Raw genomic sequence first — 18,512 nt, forward strand, 5'->3', positions numbered from 1 at the left:
GATTTATATTCTTTGTATAATTTGTAGACTATTACACATGAGCGAGATTTAATTTACTTAATAAAACCATCAGATAGTACTTACAAGTTTCCTTTGTCTTCCAAAAAATACACGGAGTATATATTAAGAATATAAGTCTTAGTCCATCAAGAGTGGGATAGACACGAGTAAAGTATGTATTCTGTTACACTATTTGGTCTGTTTGAAGAATAAGTTTCAAAAATTATATTTCGAATCGAAGGGTTAAGAAATAGAAATGCAATAAACATTTAATCGACAAAAATACCAATAGTGTACTAGAGAGAATGCGTTATAAGGTAATATATCATATTGATAACTTTCGATTTAACTCAAAGCAAACCCTTTAAAAAATGGGTATCAATAAGATTATACTAGTAATTAAAGGGAGTGTAGGATAGGGGATAGAGCTGCGAGATTACAAGTGAAAAAGGGAGAGATCAGAGAGACGATATATAGATGCAATAACCTAAATAACACTCTAATTATCAACTTATAATATCTCTAAAATCATGTCCGTAATTCCACTAAATTCCAATATCTAAACTCGTATTTGTGTGTAATATACTAATATATACCAATTACATCCCTATTTACAAATCGAAAATTCAAAAAAGGTGTTTTGTTTTGCGGCACGTTTCTAAATCATATTACAAGTCTTATATTTTGATTCGTTATGTTTTGTTTTTTTCGATACTAACAATAGTTCAAAAAAAAAAAAAAAAAAGAAAGAAAAGCTCCCCGCGTAAAGGAACACGCAGAAAGGAAGAAAGAAAGAACAATCCAAACACAATATAATGCAATATTTTTATAAATCGTAACAAATATTGAAAATTCCAAAAAAAAAAAAATGAATAATTAAAACCTATTTGGTAAAATAGTTAGCATATCAATCAATTTTGTCTTTTTTGATCACTATTAACTGTTTGACTTAGTTAAATAATCAATATGAATATTTGATTAATTATCTTGTTGTAACAGCTTATTGCTCCAAACACAAATATTTAAAAAGTTGCTCAAAACAGTTTTTTCGATCAAATTTTTGAAAAGTCATTTTGTATGTAATCAACTATCCGTTAACAATTAATTTACCAAACATCATTTTTACAATCAGCTAATGCTATCAATTAATCAGACCCACTAACTCAATCAGCTAACAGTTATTTACCAAACAATCCTTAAAACTAAAACACCAAAAAAGAACAGTCAAATCATATTCGAAATTCGCTTTTCGGCTGGCTAGAGCATACATATGTGGGAAACTGTCTTAGAAGGTTTGGAAATTAAGCAGCTTCCAATCAGAGTGCAGGAAATAAAAGTCAACAGGGCAGCCATGTCATTTCATCACGTTCAACCAATATTTTAGACTTGTGACTTCTTACCCACTAAAAATATGTTATTTTATTGAATTAATATTTATTTATTTAGCCTCCACGTCTACGGAGAAAAGATCCCGCCCGCGAGTGCATGTTATTGTTGGTGTCATCTCCTCTCATTTCTATAAATGTATAAAGGAGTTCGCAAACCTCATTATCTGTGTCTCTTTAGAGATAGCATTTGCTTCTTCTTCTTCTCCTTCTTCTTCAACACTACTATTCGCCTTTGAATTGCCGTCTTTCTCCGATCTGATAATATTCCGTTTATCTCTTCTCGATTGATCGATTGATTTCTCAGTCATACAACGATAAATTAAAGTGGAATCGAATTGAAGATGAAGATCACATTGGATTCGATTTTTACGGGATGTTTCAGGGCGGCGCCGGCGGCCGGGAATGACGATATGCCGGCGACGCCGAAGAAGCCGAGGAGAGAGGCTATTACGAAGCAGGCGTCGTTTACGAGGATTCCGGCGACGGAGCTGAGCTCCTCCGCGCTGTCGGAGGATCTGTCGATCTCGCTAGCCGGTTCCAACATTCACGCGTTCACACTGCAGGAGCTGAAAGTGATCACGCAGAGCTTCTCCAGCAGCAATTTCCTCGGCGAGGGCGGGTTCGGACCGGTCCACAAGGGCTTCATCGATGATAAGCTTAGACCGGGTTTGAAGGCCCAGCCCGTTGCGGTTAAGCTCCTTGATTTGGATGGCTCCCAAGGTCATAGAGAATGGCTGGTGAGCACGCATGAAATTAAAATCATAAAATATTTTATTCTCCATTTTTATTCAATTTAATAAATCATTAATTTTTTATTTATTTTTTTCAATAGACAGAAGTCATATTCCTGGGTCAATTGAGACACCCACATCTTGTGAAGCTAATTGGGTATTGCTGCGAAGAAGAACATAGGCTTTTGGTCTACGAGTACATGCCCAGAGGCAGCTTGGAAAATCAGCTCTTTAGAAGTACGCCATCTTTTACCACCCCTTATTATTATTATTATTTATATAATATATAAATATAAATTATTAGTTTAACATTTTAGTTGAAACATGTTCGATAATAAATTTTTCGGGTAGCTTTCAAGTAGACTAAAATGGAGTTTTAGGACGGTTTTTGTCAAATATTGTAAATGGAAGATAAGAAAAAAAGAAAAAAAAGAAAAAAAATGCAAGTGATTTTGTCACAGTTGACCTAATATCATAAAAATTTTAGTGATGCTTTAACAAATGTGGTTGGTGGAGGGGCTTTTATATAGTCCCCAGATTTTTACCAAATCAAAAATATAATTAGAATTAGTCTGCACTGCTCATTGCATATCTTGCCTAAATTCAACGTTATTGGTTGGTTGAGATTAGACCATTAAAATATTATAGCAATTCTCCCACGTTGTTAAGCAAACATAGACCTTATCATGTCATAAGTATATTATATATACTAAAGTATATATGTCTTTCATTAAATGAGTGGACAAGAAATTTGTCAAATTAGTATCGTTTTATGAAATATAAATATCAATACTGTACATAAAAACGTATTTTATTCGATTAAATTATTAATGACGATACCGTTATGCGACTCGATCACGAGGTCTTTAGCAATTTTTTTTTTTTTAACTTTTTAATATTGAAATAATATAATGTAGGATATTCAGCATCACTTCCATGGTCAACAAGAATGAAAATTGCTCTTGGAGCTGCAAAGGGTCTTGCCTTCCTCCATGAAGCTGAAAAGCCTGTCATTTACCGCGATTTCAAAGCCTCAAATATCTTGCTAGACTCTGTAAGTAACATTTTTTACTCTTGTTTTAAATGATGAGATAACAACATTAAATATAATTCGGTTAAAATTAATCTTAAAATTTTACTATATATTTACTTATCAAAGTTGTACAATTTTCTCCAGGATTATGATGGTAAGCTCTCTGATTTCGGACTTGCTAAGGATGGTCCGGAAGGTGACGACACTCACGTCTCCACCCGTGTGATGGGTACCCATGGTTACGCTGCTCCAGAATATATCATGACCGGTAAAATTACAATCTTATCTTATATTATAATAATTTAATTTTTATTAAAATATTTTGTGAAAAGAAAAGAGAGTTATTAATAAGATTTTTTTGTATTTAATTAATGTTACAGGGCATTTGACTGCAGCAAGTGATGTGTATAGTTTCGGGATTGTGTTACTTGAATTGTTAACCGGTCGAAGGGCAATAGATAAGACTAAACCAAACAGGGAACAAAACTTGGCGGATTGGGCACGGCCGCAGTTAAAGGATCCGCGGAAACTCCGGCGGATATTGGATCCGAGACTGGAGGGAATGTTCTCGGAGGCCGGAGCACAGAAGGCGGCGCTGCTGGCGTACGAATGCCTGAGCCACCGGTCAAAAAGCCGGCCGACAATGAGCACGGTGGTCAAGACACTGGAACCTCTGAAGGATTACAAGGATGTTTCATCTGTAACATTCGTGTACACAGCCCCGACAGAAAAAGATACAAAAACAGTAAGTACTGAAAAAGATAATAAAGGGGAAGAAGAGAAAAAGGAGTTGAAGAAAGAAAATGAGGAGCACCGCCACAAGCACCACCACCAGCACCACCACCACCACCACCAGAACCGCCATCATCAGCATGATCAGAAACACAGGACGAGAAGTCCCAATTCCACGACGGTTTACTCTGAAACAGCTCTGCAGCAGAAATTAAGGTCGAATAACTCTCCGTTACATCATGGAATGAAGAGAGCTTAACCGTATCAAGATAAGATGTTGCAAATCAAATTGTATATATATATTTGCTTTTGTATCATCAGCAACTATCAGTATACGATTTTTCATTTCTTGATTTTTTTTTTTTGTTTTGTTTATATAAAATTTGAGAAGTTGTACTTACCCTTTTGATCAGTTAATAATATACACCGGAGTACTTTTTATGGATACATTAAATTTCTCATCAGAAGAGATAAATCGCGAGTTATCCAATCAGTTATCAATTTTTTTACCTTTGTCTGTATACGTACTTTTGCACCTCTTATCAATTTTTTGAATTTTGGATCTCCCAATGACCCTCATGTCTTCAATTAATAATAATATACTTAAAACAATAAATAATGTCATGAGATGTTAAAATGTGTTTGCAAATTGCTCCAGCCAAGTTAGTTAGATACTATTCTAAATTTGACTTTATGTGAGAGTTGTCTATTGGTATTATTCGTTTGATGCAATCTAAGTTAGTTTACCTCACCATGATCCTTTATCAGATAGCACCTCCAAGTAACGGCTAGTTTTTGTAAATTTTAAAAACAATGGTTTTTAGAAATAAATATATATATATATAATGAAAAATCACAAATTTAGTTCTTAAATTGTTAATCTGCAAACTTTTAAAACTTAAAATGTATTTATACTAGTCCAAACTTACATACTCTTCAAATGTGAAACAAAAACTCCTTTAGGGGCCGTTTGGTTCACGGAATGTTAGATTACCTTAGGGAATGTTAGATTACCTTAGGGAATGTTAGATTGCTGAGAATGTTAGATTACTAGGAACGTTAGATTACCTTAGGGAATGTTAGATTCCTGTGTTTGGTTAAAATTGAGGTATGTAATATAATCATGTTTGGTTTAAGACCGGTTATCTTTTATATATATACACTATAATATTCTTAACATATTTTCATATATTTTTATAAATTTAAAAATTAAAATCAATAAGATAACGGTACCATATATAATTACATAACGTAATAAAAATAAAAAATATATAATTACAAAAATGATTTTATATATATATATATATATATATATATATATATATATATATATATATATATATATATATATATCTACTATACTAATAAGAACCTAAGAGAGTTAGGCCTATAATAGGTAGAAAAATTGGCGGTCAAATTTTTTAATCAAGTGAATGGCTCATATTGATCAGATTTTAATTTTTCCTTGAGATTTCCTAATTTATCCTTAATGAATATGATTATCCGTTAACTTTTCCGTCAAATATTATCTTTTCCGTTAGTTTCTGTTAGTTCACCGTTAACTTACTCATTGATTTTAATAAGAAAGGTCTCAGGTTCGAACCCCATCCCAATCAAATTAAAGTTGGCATAATTAGTACTCTATTTTACTCTTATTAAACTAATAATAATTAATAATTTAGTAGCTACAACAAAAAATAATACATATGCATTTCTTTAATTTAAAATTATTTGTGTACAATGTTTCAATAAATTGATAACAAAAGTCATATCTTCAAGACTTAAGTGCATCTCCAAGAAACTTATTGGTGTGCACCAGACAAGCTTTGTCCCAGGTAGACAGATAACAGACAACATAATTACCTACCAAGAAGTCCTCAACTCTATGAGATACAAGCAGGGTATGTCGGGGTGGATGGTGATGAAGATAGACTTAGAAAAAGCCTATGACAGACTCTCATGGGATTTTATTGAAGACACACTTCAGGCAATAGGATTGAATCAAGTTTGGATAAGTAACATCATGAATTGTGTCTCTACTTCGCGACTGGCAGTAATTTGGAATGGTCAGAGGACCGACTGGTTTAGACCCGGAAGAGGAATTCGTCAAGGGGATTCCATTTCTCCTCTTCTTTTTGTTCTTTGTATCGAGAGACTAACTCACATTATACAGGAATCGGTAACTAATGGGCGTTGGAAAGGTATTAAAATTTCTAGACATGCTCCTTATATTTCTCATCTCTTTTTCGCAGATGATTTAGTTCTTTTCGGCGAGGCGACTGTGGAGCAAGCTAGGGAGATGAGACGCTGCCTGGATCGCTTCTGCACCAGCTCTGGCCAGAGGATCAGTCTTAATAAATCATCACTGTTCTTCTCTAAAAATACAGATATAGACTTACAACATGAAATTGTGGAAGCTGCTGGTGTTCCATGTGTTCCTGATCTAGGTGTATACCTGGGCATCCCGTCAATCCACGGTAGACTGAAAGCTGACTCGTTTGCAGGCATCATTGAAAAAATCCAAACTCGTTTGTCAGGTTGGAAATCCCACACCTTATCATTCGCTGGAAGATATACGCTAGCCCAGTCAGTTCTGTCCTCTATCCCCTACTACATGATGCAGACAACATTGATTCCAGCAGGTGTTTTAGACAAAATCGAGAGACTCACCCGAGACTTTCTTTGGGGCAGCAAAGAGGGTGAAAGGAAATGCCATCTCGTAAAATGGGAAACAATCACCAGTAACAAGGCCCAAGGTGGTTTGGGCATTAAAAGGTTGGAGCTGATGAATCAAGCGTTTCTAGCCAAACTAGGCTGGAGATTACTACAAGGAGATAACAGTTTGTGGTCGCAATTGTTTATAGCAAAATATGGTATCACTAGTGCTGATTGCTCTAATTGGAAACCCAAGGCAAATATGTCTAATGCGTGGAAAGGGATATTAAAGTCTGTTCCTATTCTTCGTAAAGGCATAAAAAAGCAAATAAGGAATGGAGCAGACACATTATTTTGGCTTGAAAGCTGGCTCGAAGATAGGCCTCTGATTGAGATTGCAATAGATGATGTCTCGCAGGTCGACCTGACCAGATCTGTTGCAAGCTATTGGGATAGTAATTTAGGCTGGGACTGGAGTCATCTCAGTTTAAAACTTCCACCTGAATCCATGAATCGACTAGCTGCAGTCATTATACATGATGAACAGGAAATGGTAGACATCACTGGATGGAAAAGTGAGAAATCTGGGAACTTTTCAGTAGCTTTAGCTTACAACCTAGCCAGCGGCGCTTCTAAACCTGTGGAAGCTGCCAAATGGAACAGTATATGGAAGCTTAAAGTGCCAAATCGTATCCGCATCTTCCTATGGATTGCCAGTCATGATAGGATCATGACTAATAAGCAGAGATTTAGCCGTGGGATTACTTCAGATGATAGATGTCCATTATGTGCTGATAAGGTTGAAGATACGGAACATGTTTTGCGGCTATGCCCGGCAGCGGATGGCATTTGGAAGGTGATATTGGCAGAATCATATGAGAAGCTAAAAATCCTTCCTTTCACAATCTGGTTTCAGAAAGGTATCTCGGATATTGGCAGAGGCCATTCCCCTGAAATGCCCACCACCCTCTTTGCCACAACGTTATGGTGGGTGTGGAAGTGGAGAAATGAATGGGTATTCAATGGCTCTGCAAAATCGCTTCCCTTAAAGATTGACTGGATTCGAATGCAAGTTGAACAGACCATTAAGGCCTTCGGAAGATCAAGGGGGCCTTCTTGCTCTAATGAAGTTGCGACATGGAAACAGCTCTGCTGGTCTAAGCCACCAGAAGAGTTTGTAAAAGTAAATATTGATGGCTCTGTAACCACCAGCAACAAAGCCTCCTGCGGGGGTGTAATTAGAGACCAGTCAGGTACATGGTTGCGTGGTTTCACCTATACCATCGGAAACTGCTCACCATTTGAAGCTGAATCCTGGGCCCTGCTGAAAGGCATCCAACTCACACTAGCTATGGGCTACAATAAGGTGATCTTTGAATCTGACTGTGAGGAGGTAGTAGCTTACTTTACAGAATCAAAACTCCCATGCATCACGGCTCACAATATCCTTGAGGCATGTAAGAAGGAGCTTCGTAGAATACAAGTCTGGCAGATCAACATCATTCTTCGGGAGCAGAACCGGGTAGCAGACAACATCGCGAACCTCGCCAGGCATTTGCCGGCCGGCCTCCATGTGCTTATAGACCCACCGGCGACACTCGGTGCCCTTTTGGATGACGATACTTCCGAGCTTCCTCTGTGGCGTTTTGTCCAGGAACCTGTCAATAGCATGTAATATAGCCTGTCTTCCTTGGGTATCACCCTTCCAGCAGATATAAAAAAAAAAAAAAATGTTTCAATAAATTAAATAAGAGAAATAATTTCATTAGTTATATTGTCTTTAATTTATTTTTCTCCAAAGTAAAACTTCTTTACATTCAAATTAATCAATTAATTATATTCACTACATTGTCTATTATCTTTTTTGTGCACTATTTTTTAATTAAATATCAAAGTTATAATACAAAATAATGCTATATATTTATTTACCAAGTATTTTACTAAATACCATGAAAAAATTAGAAAAACATAATTAATAAAGCCAGCCATATTAACTACTTGAGGGATTTGTTGACAAAGAGAGTATTCAAATCACACAACAAATTGAAGTGAGAACTACATCGCAATGTCCTTGTTTGATAATCAGCAGTTAGCGGTTAGCGTTAGCGGATTTGACCAGCGAATTATATCAACAGTTGGTAAAAAGATATTTGAAGAAATTAGCCCCCGTTTAGATTAACATGTAAAATGACGTAAGGGTATACATATAAAAATAAAAATAATAATAATAATAATAATAATAATAATTGTTATAAAAAATAAAAATAAAAAGTATAATTAAACCAATCATATTAACTACTTGGGAGATTTATTGACAAAAAGAGTATTCAAATAACACAACAAATTAAAGTGAGAAACTATCTCGCAATGTCCTTGTTTGGCAATCAGCAGTTAGCTCTTCAATATGAGTATATATTTAATATTTTATGCCCTAATTTTTATTTGCTCCCCCTTATTTTTCGTATTTGGTTTCAACCATACCCATACAATTATTTTATTGACAATTATAATCAATCTTGACTATATTATCTTGCATTTATAAACTTAGAATTACCTATTTAAATACGCAAATTCAACATTCAATTATCTATGCATGAACAATTCCAATATAATTTTGCATTGATATATTTTATAGTACTTATTTTAAAAAAAAAAACATTGGGCATTATCTCAATCGCGCAATGCGCGTAAAAAAACTAGTATATATAATAAGTTAACATACAATATATATATTTTTAAATAATTAAAATTAAAATGGCAAAAGTTATAAATATCCAAGGTTATCTTACATTACCTAAGAAAATGAAGGGAATCACATTCCCTTCAAAATCCTATGTGGAGGGAATGTTTCATTCCCTGGGAATGTTATATTCCCTCAGATAATATGAACCAAAAATAAAAATGTAAACTCTGGAATGTTACATTCCCTTGGTTATGTAATATAACCTGAACCAAATGCCCCTTAGCTTAAAGTTTTTCAGAGTTCCAAATTTCTAACTTAATGAGTATATTTTGAGAATGAATTTCTCATATACCCATTATTCATTTTCAATTGTATAATATATCAAATAAACTTCTCACTTAAAGAGAACTAGACCCAAATAAAAAATGGACACCACTTAAAATAGAGTTAATACGCAAAATGACCATCCGACTATTAGCCAATACTCGATTTAGTCCCAAAATATTAAACGTACTCAATTTAGTCCTCTAACTTTTAAAATCACACATAATATGGTCCTCGGTTACAATTGCCATTAAAAGTTAAAGGACTAAAATGAGTACGTTTAATACTTTAGGACTAAATATAATATTAGCTAATAGTCGGAGGACCACTTTGAATATTAACTCTTTAAAATATTACTTCAAAATAACCACTTAAAACGTCATTTTTTCTAAATTTTCATACAGCTACGTTTGAAATTCTAAAACAAATTCAAGCAAACTCCTAAAATGAACGAAAGTTTAAACTATTTAAGAGTTTAAATTGATAACATTTAGAACAGTTTAGGGACTGAATTTTTAAAAATTAATAATGAGAACACAAAAAATGCGATTTTTCTATTAAAATAAATGCATTCTGACATTTGAGCATTCTTCTAGAGAAAATATATATATATATAACAAAAGGAATAAACAAACTAAAAACAAAGTATAAGATATGAAATACAGCTAGGCAGTCTGAAACCAAAATGATATAGTCCGACCAAATATGGTGTTGGTGAGGGGTGACTAAATCATGCTAGCATCTATCCAAAGACTTGACTTCATAAATTGACGACGACGATGATGATAAGGATGTTTGTGAGGAAGCATCCATGTTGTTTCCTAAGATATAACAAATCCCTAGTTTTAAGGTGCCATTCATGGAGTCAAGGCTCATATAAAATATATATACTCCGTATTTTGTATGTATTTATATGGTCCATACGTATTGGATAAATTGTTAGAATAAACAGTTGTGGAATAAGCTAAGTAGTCGTTTGGCAACTTCGTTTCTCCAAACATCATCTTTGCCCAAGTTTAGATCATTCCACTGGAATTGGTATATATATAGTCAGATAACAAGTGTTTAAAAATGATAATTTTTTAAAAAGGGATTATTATTATTTGTTCACTTCCCTTAACATATGTGATACCTTAATTTGCTATGCATTTTTCAAAAGTTTTTTACCATCCAACAAAAGAGTGGTGACTCCTTCAGTGATAAATTCATGAGCGATGCTATATTTTCCTATTAAATTTATTTTATAATACTCTGTAAATCCGTATTTGATTAATTCTTTTTGCATTTAATTACTAAATAATTTTATTTTCATATGATGCCAAACACTTTGTGCTCAGATGGTATGTAGTGATCTCTCATGTGTGGGAGGTCATGACTCATGAGATTGAGATTGAGCTTCAGTGGAGGCGTTGTTGACTTAGTATGTTCGAACAGATACTACAATGTCAAAAAAAAATATATGATGAAATCACTAATTTACAAATAATTGATAAATAAATAAAAAATAGTTTGTTTACCTGCCAATTAGGAGGTGAATGATAGATAACATTAAAGAAAATAACGTTTTCTAAATTTATCTGCGAGAATTTGGTACACTATCACTAACAATTATTTGATTGGAAGATATTTCCCATATGTTTGACTATTGAACCATCTCCTGAAAGTGTCTTTTTCATTTAGGTATTGTTTGGTTCATAAGTTCTTTTTTGGTTCATAATTTCATATGTTCTAGAATTTGAAATCACAATCATTCTTATTGTGACTGCTTTCTTTAAAATGGGAAAAAAAAAAAAAAGATAAAAGAAAAAAAATTTAAATTAATCATTTAATTGTTACAAAGATGTACCACATTACACTTAAAAAGTCTAAATTAATAATTCAACTACACACATATATGTTTACATATTATATGTTTAACATGAGTTATTACGTGTGCGTGTCGATTTACTATTGCTCTAGTACTAAATTAAAGAATATAATTTGTGTCAACTAAAAATCCAAACATATAGTTAGACTACACATTTGTATTTATATATATGTTCAACAGTTACTATACTAACTTTAGTAGTTAAACTTTTAATAAGTTAGCATGTTTAGCTTTTAGAGTTTTTAACAACATCGTAATGTTAGAAAAAATGCATAACTTCTCTAAAAGTTTAGGTGCTAAAATTGTGATTTACATGTCAATTCTTGTTATCTTCTTTTATATATATATATATATATATATATATATATATATATATATATCTACTATACTAATAAGAGCCCAAGAGAGTTAGGACTATAATGGGTAGAAAAAATGGCGGTCAAATTTTTTAATCAAATGAATGGCTCAGATTGATCAGATTTTAATTTTTCCTTGACATTTCCTAATTTATCCTTAATGAATATGGTTATCCGTTAACTTTTCCGTTAAATATTATATTTTCCGTTAGTTTCTGTTAGTTCATTATTAACTTACTCATTGATTTTAATAAGAAAGATCTTAGGTTCGAACCTCATCCCAATCAAATTAAAGTTGGCATAATTAGTACTCTATTTTACTCTTATTAAATTAATAATTAATAATTAATAATTTAGTAGCTACAAAAAAATAATAATAATACATATGCATTTCTTTTATTTAGAATTATGTGTGTACAATGTCATTATTCAAAAAAAAATTATTCATTATCAATAAATTAAATAAGAGAAATAATTTCATTAGTTATATTGTCTTTATTTTTCTTCAATGTAAAAATTCTTTACATTCAAATTAATCAATTAATTATATTCACTACATTGTCTATTATCTTTTTTGTGCACTATTTTTTAATTCAAAGTTATAATACAAAATAATGCTATATATTTATTTACCAAAGTACTTTATTAATACCATGAAAAAATTAAAAATTAAAAAAACATAATTAATAAAGCCAATCATATTAACTACTTGAGGGATTTGTTGACAAAGAGAGATTTCAAATCACACAACAAATTGAAGTGAGAACTACATAATGACTAATTTTATACTTTAGATTCCAATTGTTGAACTCTGTTTTCACAAATCAGAGAACTATATGTTCATAGTTGATAACTATACAGTTTAGAAAATATGAATTTACAGTACAGAAATTATGAATCTACAGTACAGATATTATGAATCTGCAGTATAGAAATTATGAATCTACGGTATAGAAATTATGAATTTACTGTATTTAAATTATAAATCTATGGTTTAAAAATTATGAATGTAAATTATAGAAATGATAGATCTACAATATAGAAATTATGAATTTACAGTACAGAAATTATGGATATGGAACCGTGCCCACCTTGCGTGCTCAAAGCATAACGCTCTTACTGCCGGAATCTCCTCAAACAATATTAGTATATATTTAATATTTTATGCTTTAATTTTATTTGCTCTCCCTTATATCCCGTATTTGATTTCAACCATACCCATACAATTATTTTATTGACAATTATAATCAATCTTGACTATATTATCTTGCATTTGTAAACTTAGAATTACCAATTTAAATACGCAAGTTCAACATTTAATTATCTATGCATGAACAATTTCAATATAATATTGTCTTGATATACTTTAAAATACTTATTTAAGAAAAACATTGGGCATTATCCCAATCGCGCAATGCGCGTAAAAAACTAGTATATATATATATATATATATATATATATATATATATATATATAATTTTATTTTGTTCATATTCTTTGTTATTTTTATTTTTTATTATTTTTCTTTTTGTCTTTGTTAAGCCTATAATTTATAAAATATAAATATGTCATTTATCTATCAGTTTAAACTTAATTGAAATAGAGCTTATTTTGTAATTAGATTGAAAATTAGAGTCATGCTTAATTTTCAAATAATTTTACATTTTTTTTTGAAAACCAAATAATTTTACATGATCTATTGTATTAGAGTTGTTATACTATGGACCAGGGTCCACCTTACAAGGTGGACCTTGGTCCTAAATGACGTATAAATTGTATTCTTTTTGTCCCATTTTATCTGTCTTACTTACTATTTATTGGTCAAATCAACTCTTTCTTCTTTGTTTATTTTCATTAGTATTTTTTATTTATTTTTAAATTTAATTTTTTTGTGTTTAATAGTACTTTTAGAATTGTTTTTAGATATATAAATTTTGTATATTAATACTAAACATAATATTATGAAAACTTAGATTAAAAATAATTTCAGTCAAACCTCGTTAACCGAACTAGACACCTAAAATGGGACGGATGGAGTATATTTTTAGTATTGGAATTGTGAATTTCTAGAATTTAAAGTGTGTTTCTAAGTCAAAACACATAACAGCTGTAGAAGAGAATTTGTGAACACAATACAAGATTTTCAATCTTCAATTTGTTAGTATTGTGTGATTACAATATTTGAAAAGAATTTGTGAATACAAAAAAAAAAGTAATTAATTACATATGTGTTAACATTGTGTGTTGTATACATATTATGAATTTTTAAAAAGTAAATTATGAATATTTGAATCCGGATCTACCGAATAATTTGCGATTGTATTACCTAATATTTTTATAGTAATTTTTAAAAAAATTTCTTTAATTGTTACAATTTACAAAGGCCATATACGTAAATTGCGGATAGTTATGCTGTGCATCCGTATGCACCATGCGTGCATACGGATACAAAAACGACATCGTTTTATTAAAAATGTGTGTCTCTCTTTAAAAAAAAAATTCAGGTTCGATTCCCAGCAGCAGCATTATGTTGTTCATTCATTCTAAAATTTTAGTTCATAGATTATGAAATTTTAGTTCATTGATTCTGGAATTATAGTTCATTAATTCTGGAATTGTAGTTCATCGATTCTGAAATTTTAGTTCATAGAATCTGGAATTTTAATTTATTCATTCTGAAATTTTTAGTTCATAGATTAGATTCCGGAATTTTAGTTTATAGATTCTGGAATTATAGTTCATCGATTATAGAATTATAGTTCATCAATTCTGAATTTTTAATTCATATGTTGTTGCTGGGAATCGAACCTGATTTTTTTTTTTTAAGGGGAGACGCGCGTATTTAATAAAACGACGTCGTTTTGCATCCGTATGCACCATGTACGGATGCACAGCATAATAACTAGGGTCTATTTGGGCCGAATGCCAAGGCCCAATATTCTGATAATGTCGACACTATGACACATAGTAAAGGCCCATATACACTGTACTCCATTCTACATCGATTGGGAAAGCTGAATTTCTTCTATATACAATATCAGAAGAACAGTTCCAAGTCTCGAGAGCAATTGAATCATCGGAACCGAAACCTAGCTTTGATTAGATGGCATCCTTGGACACCGATGTGACTATGGTTCCGGCCGGCGAGGGCGAGGGCGGCGCCGGAGCGACGTCTTCCGTGGCGTCGACTTCCTCTTCGGCCAAGAAAGGGAAGAAATTCGAGATCAAAAAGTGGAACGCCGTTGCTCTTTGGGCCTGGGGTATGCATCTTACCGTAGTTCGCCTTATGTATCGGTTACAGTTTCTAAAACCCTGATGTTGCTGTGTTTATGAATATTTTTGCATCATTGATTGTATGGATCCGTATATGTGTACATGATTGAGGTTTTTTTGCTTATTGATCTTTATAGTTGAACAAAATATGTATATAATGGCGAATTAAATCCTGAAACTTCTTGTGAATAATTAAAACCTAGCTGCTTGTAATTATTTTTGTTTGTTTGTTTATTTGGTTATTCTTCAACAAATATTTCCAATATGATTTTGGTGGTGGCAATAGGTCTATAACCTTGCTCTCTCTTTATAATGTATACGGGTGATCCATCCTTCAAACACAATTGAATGAAGTGTTAGCATATTAGTGAAGGAAAATAACAATGATTTTTGTGTTTTTATCCCAGCTATATGAAAGGTTTATTGTTTAATTTTGCTAGTTGAATTTAATTAAGACTAGCATATTAATGAAGAGACGATAATGATGTATTATTTGCCCTAATGATGCAAAAGGTTTTTACTAAGAAAATGTGTGTATACATAACTTGCCATGTGTATATTCATATAAGCTAAAGCTTTATTCATTATGTGTTTTGATAATTTGACTTTGGTGATCTATCATTGCAGATATTGTGGTGGATAATTGTGCAATTTGTAGGAACCACATTATGGATCTCTGTAAGTTTCAATTGTCTTTTCTCTTTCTTCACTAATGAAAATGTTTTGTTAGTTGATCATGTTTAACTTGAACTTTCTTTTTCAATATATATGGGGCTTGCTTTTCTTGTGTTTCTTAATTAGGTATTGAGTGTCAAGCTAATCAAGCTAGTGCAACAAGTGAGGAATGCACGGTTGCTTGGGGTATGTAGTTTGTTTTTGCTGTAATGTATTTGTACTTACCCCTTTCCTCTTGTTTACATAATCTGAATTGGCAATTATGTTTCTATGGATTTTTCTGAACTTAGTTTGGGTATGGAATACATGATCTGGCTTTGATCATCAGTATGATCACTAATATTTTATTTTATGTTGTGCTGCATATGATTCTCATATTTCTTTACATCTTCAGATTTGACCTTGTACATTAGCTTCCTTTATGTGCAAATGATTGCTTCACTCTTCCAAAATGAAATGCATATAGGCTCTATTCAAGTTCAATTTTATTTCCTTGCACTATTACTGGTTATCTAATTTTTCTTTGGAAGATAGAATTGTAATTCCCATAGTAGTTGTTTCTGAGCATTAAACTGAATCATGTGTATTTTTAGTCTTACATTAATTTTTCTTGCTAATGTGGCTAATTCAGTTTCCATTTTATGATCACTTCAATTGACATTCTGATATTCAAAGGATATATACTATGATATGCTATCCTCAAAGAATTGATTTTATGATACAAAATATGTGATAGCCTGATCTTGAATTACCTTGTGTAGTTATTTTTGGGATGTCTTAATTTCTAAGAAATTATATTCCCAGTATCCCACAATTTACACTACTGTGTTTATTAATCTACTGTTTCCGGAGTATTTAGTTCAACCTTGCATAGTTGCATGAGGTTGAAATGAACAAGTGTTTCTTTCTCTATGAATTTTAAAGTTTTGTTCTATGCTGTAATTGCCTTGAGTTGTAGTTGACTATATCTATTTATAACTGGCCATTGTTTGTTGGCTGCAACTGGTGTTTTTAATGTGGATGCCTAGCATTGGATTTTGTGCACATTTTTTTAATCAAGGGTAATTGTTTATAGGAGTTTGCAACCATGCATTTCATTTCCACTGCATCAGCCGATGGCTCAAAACTCGTCAAGTGTGCCCCTTGGGTAAGCATTTACTCGTGTCATCTCAATTTTGGCAGAGCATGCAGTTGTTTATTCCCCCCTAACTCTTCTTTTACAATGTTGCATCCTTCAGACAATAGCGAGTGGGAGTTCCAGAAGTATGGTCACTAACCGCATCCTTTGTGAATGAAGCTACTTCCAATCTTCTGCTCTGTTCAAAAAACTATATTCGGAGCATGATGGGAGCATTTAATGCTGAAATGATTTAAACTCATGCATTGCGGATTTGGTTTGCTTAGTTTGTGATATGTAATATGTATGCCATTGAGATTCGTTAGTTATATTTTGCTGCAAAATCTAAGTGATCACTTATCTGATGTCAATACTTGTGAACCCCTGAGGTGAATAGAGAGAGTAACCCCCCACCCCCAACAAAGAGTTTGGCACAATTTGGTACTTTGTGCTTTCCAGCATTCCTACGTGCCTATTTATTGATAAAATTGCAATGTAGTGCACGCCTTGTTAATAGTTCTGGAGTTTTGTTATTTTATTTTTTCCCGGGAGGTTGGGAGTCTAACTTGTGATGTCTTAAGGTCGTTCAACACTTTGTCCTTTAAGCATGAGGTTGGGGGTTCAATCCCCACCTATGTGAATGGAGCAAACCATTTGGCCTGTCTCCTACTATTTAGTGTGCTAACCGTTGGGACGGAGGATTAGTCTTCTGACTTTTGGCTGGAGAGATACCTTGGGTAACCAAACAAAAAATTTAGTATGGCAAGACCACAAGGTCTTGAGCTATGGTTTATAGCTGAAATTGAGATGTAGGCTACTCATTAAAACTTTTGATGTTTTATTTCATATGTAGGCTACTCATTAAAACTTTTGATGTTTTATTTTATATATATACATATGCATATATGGGAGAAGATTAAGATGAGAATAGGCTTTCAAGTGATTAGTGTGGATTGATTTGATTCATTCATTTGAGTAGACCAATGGTTGAACATTATTGAAAAATACAAAGGGAAAAGATGGGTATTATAAATTTTTTATTTTGTAATATTTATACAATTGACTTTGTATTTTTTAAATTAGAATTTTCAATAATTTGATAATTTTTGATGGATGGTTGAGATCAATTTTTATTTTTTAATCGGGAAAATAACACTTTTTCCCTCTAAGTTATATACTTATAGCACTTTTTTCCTTTCAATTATTTAGGTAAGCACATTAGTCCCTTCAATTATTCTAAGAGTGGTTGTTTTTCCCCCTAATATATTAAATTGACATTTATACCCTTAAAATAAACATTTTATTTATTTTACTTCTCCAACAAATTATTGCGTATACGTAGGGATGACTACGATTCGGTTCGAACTGAATCGGACACTATAGCAATCGAATTAAAAGTTTTCGGTTATGATTCAGATCTAGAACTCAATATTTGAATTTCAATTTATTAAAATTATGAATCAAAAAAATTGGATCCTGAACCGTGAACTGGCGGTTCCGGATCCGATTCGCGATTTTGAACCGTTTTTATTTTAAAAATAGTCTAAATTCAACAATAAATGTATTTTATTTTTTCAATTTGGAACATGAACCGTCCGTTCCGGGATTTTAATAAACTCTAAATATCGAGTTTCGATTCTAAATTGTAATTGGAATATTTCGGTTTGGTTGCTATAGT

The 18,512-nt window shown here is 32.3% G+C and overlaps 2 protein-coding genes across 2 annotated transcripts; both read left to right on the plus strand.

Annotated features, from left to right (window-relative positions):
• Positions 1-1,500: 1,500 nt before the first annotated feature.
• LOC109186764 (serine/threonine-protein kinase At5g01020) lies at positions 1,501-4,331 on the plus strand. The gene is made up of 5 exons (XM_019336887.1): positions 1,501-2,125; positions 2,221-2,356; positions 3,037-3,173; positions 3,297-3,420; positions 3,533-4,331. The coding sequence occupies exons 1-5, from the start codon at positions 1,730-1,732 to the stop codon at positions 4,141-4,143; spliced, it is 1,404 nt and encodes a 467-aa protein (XP_019192432.1). The 5' UTR covers positions 1,501-1,729; the 3' UTR covers positions 4,144-4,331.
• Positions 4,332-14,763: 10,432 nt separating this feature from the next.
• LOC109186622 (RING-box protein 1a-like) lies at positions 14,764-17,217 on the plus strand. Its single transcript, XM_019336687.1, has 5 exons — positions 14,764-15,029; positions 15,670-15,720; positions 15,844-15,903; positions 16,793-16,864; positions 16,956-17,217. The coding sequence occupies exons 1-5, from the start codon at positions 14,873-14,875 to the stop codon at positions 16,991-16,993; spliced, it is 378 nt and encodes a 125-aa protein (XP_019192232.1). The 5' UTR covers positions 14,764-14,872; the 3' UTR covers positions 16,994-17,217.
• Positions 17,218-18,512: the final 1,295 nt, after the last annotated feature.

The sequence above is a fragment of the Ipomoea nil genome, unplaced genomic scaffold (genome assembly GCF_001879475.1).
Source record: "Ipomoea nil cultivar Tokyo-kokei standard unplaced genomic scaffold, Asagao_1.1 scaffold1407, whole genome shotgun sequence".
NCBI classification, from domain to species: domain Eukaryota; kingdom Viridiplantae; phylum Streptophyta; class Magnoliopsida; order Solanales; family Convolvulaceae; genus Ipomoea; species Ipomoea nil.

What these genes read in the sequence shown, in the direction of transcription:
- LOC109186764 (XM_019336887.1), top strand. Translation starts at nt 1,730, where the DNA reads ATGAAGATCACATTGGATTCGATTTTTACGGGATGTTTCAGGGCGGCG. An exon ending in AAGGTCATAGAGAATGGCTG is followed by an intron (nt 2,126 to 2,220) that starts GTGAGCACGCAT and finishes TTTTTTCAATAG; the next exon opens with ACAGAAGTCATATTCCTGGG. An exon ending in GGAAAATCAGCTCTTTAGAA is followed by an intron (nt 2,357 to 3,036) that starts GTACGCCATCTT and finishes AATATAATGTAG; the next exon opens with GATATTCAGCATCACTTCCA.
- LOC109186622 (XM_019336687.1), top strand. Translation starts at nt 14,873, where the DNA reads ATGGCATCCTTGGACACCGATGTGACTATGGTTCCGGCCGGCGAGGGC. An exon ending in GAACCACATTATGGATCTCT is followed by an intron (nt 15,721 to 15,843) that starts GTAAGTTTCAAT and finishes TTTCTTAATTAG; the next exon opens with GTATTGAGTGTCAAGCTAAT. An exon ending in GGAATGCACGGTTGCTTGGG is followed by an intron (nt 15,904 to 16,792) that starts GTATGTAGTTTG and finishes AATTGTTTATAG; the next exon opens with GAGTTTGCAACCATGCATTT.